Below are 8,607 nucleotides of genomic sequence, written 5' to 3'. Positions count from 1 at the left end.
TTTAGAAGAGATTGCATAAACTGTGTAGGCAGTTTATAGTGTAAGACCCTCCCGAAAGGAACAATTTAAAATAATACAAAAATTATTTAAAAACTCACATACCTTCGGTTCCAAAAGGGTTCGGTTCGGTGCCAATCAGCTTCTTTTTGTTTGCGTTTTGTTGTTCGCACGATACGCAGCATGTCGTTATGCCAGCAATCCCTAATAAAAGACACAAACCAATTAGGTCTCGAATAAACGGTTAACAACCAAAAAAGAAGGTAAGAACATAAAATTTTGTTACCAGACCAACGACATTTCCAACAAGGATGATGATGGAAGTAGTAGAAAACCAGGATACTACCCCGAAGAGAACCGTCAGCTGGAATGGGGACCCGTAAGCCAGGCTGGAACCTATACCATTGAATAAAGACTTAAAAATTTCACTTGGGTTTTGATGATACAGGCATCCAGATTATGTGCAATTGACCAGGTAAATTTTGCATGCGCGGGGTGTATTTCGAACACAATAATTTTTTAATTATCCCCAGTAGAAAACAAACAGGATCTATAATTGTTTTCCTTCGTATTCGCACATTCTTCAAAATACGCGTCAATCTCGATGTAGTAGTCCATGTCAGAGATTTTTTAATATTCATACATAAACGAATATATATTTCATATTACGATAAAGCAATTTGCATTGTAAGATTATGTTATTTTACTAAACGCTACGCCATAAAGTATTAATTTAAAGCAAACGAAAACCTAATATTATCAAATAATAAAATATTAATAGTAAATACTACTTTACGTAGGTTTATTAAAGTGTCGATAAATTCCAAAATCGTCCACATTGTATACATCTGTATTTAGCTGTACACCGAAAAGACATGCAACTTCTTCATAAGATATTTCGTCGTTCTGCCGCATGCTGCGTATTTGATCCAATATTTCTTGTCGAAATACTCTATTATGCGTCGAATAATAGCAATAATAATATCAATCTCTGTTTCCTTAGATTGCTGAGGTCTTTTTTGTTTCTTAAGTTGGCAAAATAAAATTTTACTAAAACACCTTTTGTTACAAAACAGCATCTCATAATCACAAAATAGTTTAGGAAGAATTAGCCTATGTATGAACTCATTAGATGTGCTTGCCTAAGCTTTCCACTTTCAAACTGCTGTTCCTTCCAAAGTGAGCGGCAGTCGTCAATTTAAAAATCATAAAACAGCGAGATGACAGGGACTGTAGCCAAATGCCATAAGGCGTGTGCGTCTATAAGCCACAAAATTGGTGGAAAGTCCAATAGCTCTAAACTCATAGACATGCCGAATAAAATATAGAAGCGGATAATTTTACGGTAATATGCACGCCGATGTCGTTCCAAATAACACCAAACAAACCATCCCAGTGCGGAGATTATACCAGTAACAATATTTGTCGTCATATTTAAAGAGTAACTAAATTTGCCTAAGCTCAGGTACGCAAAGTAATTTACAAAGAACGAGACAAATATCAATGAAATTAAGCCTCGTAATATGAGCGACTGCCGGTATATCATCCGCATAACCATAGAATAAAGTGACACGAGTACAATACTGTAAGCGAAAGCGTAATCCATTAACTCTGTCACAGGAAAATCTCTTGTGTGAAAACTGTCGACCAGATCCAACCATTAATACATACAAATGAGAAAATATGCCACAACTTATAGCATGGACTATCCGGACGCACCTCAGTACGAAAGCGTCGTAGCATGCGAATGTGAACAACCAAATTACAAATAGAAAACAACACCGAGGCTGGTTCTTGAGTACCAAGAAAACGGAGGAATGGCCACTTTCCATAAAACTGTGGTACGTCCCAACCGCGTTCTGCAAACGCATCCACTGTGCGCCACATACAACCATATTGGCATTCATCCGCACAGTTCCAAGCAAACGCTTTGTCGAATATCGACTGTTGATAATATTTAACGGCCTGCTTCTGAATCTCTACGCCATCTGCACTACAATTTTGCCGTTCGCAGTTTTGTCTACAATTGTGAAAGAATTGTGTACGATCTCCAATAGAGCCGTGGCAACCTAATACTAAGAACGCAAGTACTAAAAAATATATAAGGTAACACTGAACTAGACATGATAATAATTATTTTAACTATTTTCCAAAAAACTAAGCTCGTACCACTTTGTTTTAAGCATTATTCCACTCTTTTCCCAAATCTTTTTTGTATCTTTGTATAAATTATTTCATAGCAAATAGATTCCACATGAGTTTTCCTCAACGTGTGCAACTTGTTGTGCTCTATTAATGAGTATAATAATCGCATTGCCATCAAATGTTTTGGAGATGCTGCTAATTGAGATTCACTCATTGGTGCGCACAGTGAAAAGTAATCCAAATAACGTACATCTGCTGACGCTAACCAAACTAGCTTTAAATTATGCATCGGGTATGGCGTCAAATCGTTGGGTTTGTCGGGGGCACAAAATTTTAATAAAACTCGAAAACGAATTTTTATGGTTATTCCTTCAGTGGAAGCACTAAGCGAAATATAGTTACTTTGCCATTCATTATTACAACCTAAGTTTACTCTGTAATCTAAGTTTATCGTTTCCTCGATCAATTCCAATTCGTAAATATCGCCCATATGTCCACGTACAAAATAGCCACCCAAATCTAAGCCCTGCGCTATTAATCCTTTCACAATATTGGTTACAATACCGCCAGCAACGTACTCGCCGTTGCTGAAGAATGGCAAATCCTGCGTGCCAAATACGCTGCAGCGTCCGCGTTGCGCAATCTTGATAAACGATGGATACTTCGTGCGTATCACACCAAGAGGCATGAACTTCGAAAAATCCAATATTATTGAATAATCGAAAGCGCTAGCTTTATACCTTAAGCTCACGAGCAAGGGACCAATTATTGGATCATTTCGTAATATTTCCATTAGATAAACGCGTATTAATTCAAAATCTTTTACCAAAACACTGCTGGATTTCTCCACTGAAATTGCATTTGCAATGTTTTGAAAATGGCTGTCGAAGGCCAACCTTTGTGTGCTATACGAAATTGTATACAAAGTTTAATTTGTGTTTAATCGGTATCTTATTTATTTTGTTGGCTTTTCAAAAAAACTAAAAAGTTTTCTTTTGGAACGAAAAACTACGCATTTCCAAAAATTTAGTCCAGAAGAGCCAGCAAATTAATCGGGTACTTACTTCGATTAAGTCCCTCGATGTTGGTATTATTTGCCGAAAAATAACACCAGCAGAAACTATGCCAAGCAACATCCTGTAATTAAGAAAAAATGACATTCAAACATAGCTATATAATACGATATTTTACGCATACTCACCTAACCTTAAGATTACACAACCGCCGCGTGCCAGAAAAATATAATTGAAATGAGATATGAATTCGCCGTGTATGTATACGGATTTCCATTGAATTCATTCTGACATTTTTTGCAATGAAGAAATATCATTTCACCAAGGCGAATCTATACAAGGTGGTGTTATCGGATCCGCTGATTTCACGGCGAATTTGTACCTTTTTTCAAAATCATGTATTTGTTGTAATTTGGCTTGTACTGATTGTCAGGGAGCGTATAATTTGTTGTTGCAATTTTTGTTTTTGCTCTGTTAACACCACCTTGTATAAATTCGCCTTGCATTTCACCTTGTATGTATGTATACGGTTTTCCATTGTATAAATTCGCCTTGAATGGTTTCTGACAATTGTACCAATGTACATACATACATGCATTCCACAAAGTGAACGTAGTATGTCGGTCAGCGTTCGGAATTTACTGCAATGGCAGTAAATCTACTACACTTTTTAGCGAAATTGAATTTTCTACTGCGGTTTTCAACTCTTGAATTTTTTACCACAACTTGAATTATTACAATATATTTTGAGTCAGTAAAGATGTTTCTGCAACAAAGCATATAGTTATAAAATATAGGTACATACGTAGAATATATTTTATGGTTGGTATAAAAATGTAAAAATCTAAAATCCACGGCAGTGGATTCGGCAATTCGAATCGTGCTCGGCGCGGACGTGTACGCCGAAATTATTATGCCCGGTAGTCTGCCGACGTCCTTTGGACCCTTGTTGGCCCAAAGTACAATATTTGGTTGGGTACTCTCGGGCGCCTACCGCGCCTAATTAAAAAAAAAAATATATAAATAATTCTTTTCAATAACATCTTTTTTTCTTAATCTTGCTTATAATGAATATTTGTATACGTTTATTCTAGTTTTTTATTTCTAAATAAAAGTGCATTGAATTATGATCACGTCTGTACCTTTATTTCTCTCTCTCTCATCTCCCAGCAGTAGGAAGAAGAACGGACATTAACGCACTGGTCACCGGAGATATTTTGTTTTGCAGTTTTGAGAAAACAATAAAAATGACTGAAATTGTAAACAGACTCAGGTGAGCCTGGTAGCTGCATCGTAACAAATCATTTTCCAGATGTTGCTTATCGCAAGGGGGCCGGTATGTTTAGGCCTTCAGCCTAAATATTACTATTTACGCACCCCCTAATGCCAGCATATGTACGTGCATAAGTGTCTGTGTAAACATATAATATATATTATATGTTTATGTGCATACACAGATATATGCATGCGCACATGGGGTAGTATGCGCGGTTAATTTTAATATCCCGCCGGATAATGAACTCTCGTCAAGTTTCCCCTTAACGTCAGTTATTGTCCGGCGGTCCGATTAAAGGTCCCGTAAACTTTTTCTAATCACTTCGGTTCAGAAGATCAACGCGAACAGGCCAGCTACCAAGCCACTCCCGTCCAAAGGTATTCAAATATTGTATTATTCCACATTTATATATATATATCTATACTGAAATAAATCGACTCTTGATTGAATTCACCATTAACATCAAAATATCTTGGTTCTCTTTATTTCTTTCTATCATATTTGCACTGGAGCGTAATTCCCAATCGCCCCCGTGTAATCAAACCTTGAAATTTCGATAAATCGATATAGTTTGAAAATTCCATAAACTTCGCTTCGTTGAACCAACCAATTTCAGTAGATCAATAATTATCGATAACTTTGTAAGTTGAAAGAACTCCATGCATTACGACACCTCGATATATTTCGTTAAGTCTATAAATAATGATAATTCAATAAATATCGATAACTTGATACATTTTTTTAACTTGACAAATTTCGTTAATCCCACACGTTTTTATAGCTCGATAACTATCCGTAAATTTGGATAAGTTGCTGTGTCTATAAATTTCGACAACTCAGTAAACATTGATCAGTTTGAATAATTCGATACGTTGCGATAACTTAATAAGCATGGATAAATTTCGATAATTATAAACTTCGATGATTCGATAAATTTCAGTAACCTTTATGGCTGATTTTATTTCGATTCCTATCGGAAAATTTCAACTCTGTTAACCTAATTCTTATGTATTTCTCATTGTCTCCATTTTCGCCTTTATCTCAATTTTCGTCTTTATCTTCACTTTTGCCTTTTTTTGTCTTCATCGTTATCACTTGTTTCTTCATATTTATATTTATCTTTATTTCAAAGTTTAATTTCAAATACGAAGTAAAACAAAATGCGAAACAGCTTAAATTGAACAGGTTGCAAAAACAACCATACACAAATATGGAAATTTTTAAACGACGATTTTCAACCAATTTCGAAACTATAAAAACTCTCCTCATCTACAGAAAATTACCTTTCCAACGGTGTTTTTGGTTTTGAAATCGGTAACTTTACCTTGGTCTTCATCTTTGTTTTTATCTTTCACATCTTTGCTTATATCCTTTTCTTTTTCTATTCACGTAGATGAGATGAGGTGCGATGACGTGATAAGATGTGACGTGATTTTATGTGATGTGATAGGATGTCATGTCATGTGTTGTCATATCCTCTGATGTCATGTCATATGATGTCATACCATATGATGTCATATCATGTGATGCCACGTCATGTAATGCCATGTCATGTCATACGATGTCATATCATGTGATGTCAAGTCATGTGATGTCATGCCATATAATGTGGTGTCATATCATATAATGTCATGTCACGTGATATCGTGTGATGTGATATCATATTATGTGATGCGAGATCATGTGATGTCTCTTCATATCATGTGATTAAATGTGATGTGATGTCATGTAATGTGATCACATTCCATGTTCCGATTAGTGTATCGATAACCCTGTTGATAACTGTGTTTATAAAAATACCGATAACAATATCCATACACATATAGAAAAATACAACGGTTGTCAAATCGATTAATTCAGCGCTAAATATAATAGTCATCAGTATCGATTATTGTACATATCGTTAACAATATAAATGACTAAATCGATAACAAAATCAATTATTTAATCTATTATTATACCGATAACAATATCCGCTATTGTATCTATAACAATATCGATTATTATATTGATTATTATATTGATTATTATATCGATTACAATAGCGGTTATCTAATCAATAACAGTATGATAACAACTTCGATTATTTTATCGATAGAAGTATCGATTATTATATCGATAAAAATATCGGGTTTTATATCGATAACAATATCGATCTTCATCCTCATCCTTTTCTTCATATTTATCTTTATTTTTGCATATTCCTCTTCACATTTACCTTAAAGTGTTTAAATTTACTTTGATCTTCGTTTTTGCCCGTACTTCTAGGCATCTTTGTTTTTGTTTTTATTCTCAAACCGCTAAACCGCTGAGAACCATTTCCATTATTCCCCTTGAATTTGACAATTTACTCCCAACCAACCAACTGCCGCTAAAGAAGTTTCACTTCATAAATTCAAGAAATGTTCTTACCTTTTCAGTTACCCTAATTCTTATGTATCTCTCATTGTCTCCATTTTCGTCCTTATCTTCACTTCTGCCTTCTTTTTTTTGACTTCATCGTTATCATTTATTTCTTCATGTTCATATTTATCTTTATTTCAAAGCTTAATTTCAAATGTGTAGTGAAACAACAGGCGAAACATGTCAAATTGAACATGTTGCAGCAACATATATACACAATTCGAAAATGTTTAAACGACGGTTTTGGCCGTAATTTTCAACCAATTGTGAAACCATAAAAACTCTGCTACTGAAAAATGCCTTTCCAATGGTGTTCTTGGTTTTGAAATCGGTTCGGTAGAATCGCCAAACGAACGGAGACAAAATTTATGTTAGCGTATTACTATATATTAATAGTTCGAGTTCAGTCTTGAATATTAACAAAAAAATTACATGTTAGGTATTTATTATTTGTGTACTTAAATATTGTATAATTAAGAACTTTTTAATATCAAGTTGAGTATTTTAAAATTCAAATCTAGAATTCTCCAAATCTAATTCTTAACACTAGAGTACACGCGTGGCCTACTATAGTAGACCACGGCAAGATTTTTGTTGATACCTTGACATTTTTGTATGTTAGAGCGGTGCGGTTCCAGGCAAGCCTTCTGCATTAAATTTGTCGACGAGTGAGTACCGCGCTTAACTTCTACGCGTATGCTCTTTTTTGTGGATTGGCGCGAAAATCGCGGGCCTACCATAGTAGTCCGCGCGAGTATTGGTGTACCGAATTTATAATTTGGTTACTTTGCATATGCGGTGCATCAGTGTTCTTAGAAACTGCCGCCGATAGCCACTTGAAATATTTTCCAATTTGATGAACATTGCTGCAATCGAAGCTCTCATAATCAACCAAATGAAAGTCAATCCTGAAAAAATTTCACGGATAACTTTTTACAAGAATAGTCCCTCAATTTTTTGAAACCCGCTTTAAATCGCTGTACATCCATTGAAACACTTCTCTAACAACTAAATTTTGGAATAGGGAAGCTCTTAGGAGCAATTCAAACACGATGTAAAACCAAATTTTAGTTGGTCGGTTCACCTATTGTACCAGAGCTCTAAGTCCATCCACAAAAAGTGGTGCAAGACCTTTAACAAATGGGTTTGAGTTCTATGTGGACCGGCCTTATAGCGTATGCAATATTCAGTTTTAAAAATTCATAACGGAATTCTAAAAATGAGATTTAGATTTAGTACAATGATTTCTTTTTATCTATACGAGAACGGGTTGAAGGATGCAATACACGTTTTAGTCATACGAAAAAAATAAAAATAAAAAATTGATTTATAGGCAGCATATACGGCGCGTCTGAGCCGCGAGTCGGTTTGGATGTGTTTGTGAAAATAAATATATGTTAGTTACACCGCCCTGCAGGAAATGTGTCTAACTATAAGCTTACTTTATGTTGATTAGGACGGAGCTGAAAGTCACTTATTATCTGTATATTTTCTTTGACGAAAGCTAACTATATTTCTATGGCGATGGCCGCGAAATAGTCAAGGGTGGTTTACCTCTGCATTAGATGTAGTCAAGGGTGGTTACCTCTGCATTTGATGCAACTAACTTGTAACTAACTACTTTTGGACATAAAATATCAATAGGAAAACAAAATATTTTATTTTTATTTTTTTATTTTTATTTACTTTATTTATTTTATAACATTTCACATTTGTTTCTATATTCTGCTGTAGGTGGTCCTATATTCGAACTCCGTCAGACATAACTTCAAA

At 34.9% G+C, this 8,607-nt stretch overlaps 1 protein-coding gene across 1 annotated transcript; it reads right to left on the bottom strand.

Annotated features, from left to right (window-relative positions):
- Positions 1-623: 623 nt before the first annotated feature.
- Positions 624-3,158, bottom strand: LOC108363277 (uncharacterized). Its single transcript, XM_017616587.1, has 4 exons — positions 3,145-3,158; positions 2,192-3,047; positions 1,981-2,066; positions 624-949 (listed from the first exon to the last, which is right to left on the bottom strand). Exons 1-4 carry the CDS (start codon positions 3,156-3,158, stop codon positions 790-792), a joined length of 1,116 nt encoding a protein of 371 aa, XP_017472076.1. The 3' UTR covers positions 624-789.
- Between the last annotated feature and the right edge of the window lie 5,449 nt (positions 3,159-8,607).

Source organism: Rhagoletis zephyria, unplaced genomic scaffold, assembly GCF_001687245.7.
Source record: "Rhagoletis zephyria isolate East Lansing unplaced genomic scaffold, Rhagoletis_zephyria_1.1 Rzeph_scaffold_01231, whole genome shotgun sequence".
Taxonomy (NCBI): domain Eukaryota; kingdom Metazoa; phylum Arthropoda; class Insecta; order Diptera; family Tephritidae; genus Rhagoletis; species Rhagoletis zephyria.
The sequence above is the reverse complement of the archived record's forward strand: the minus strand, read 5'-3'. Positions and strand labels throughout refer to the sequence as shown.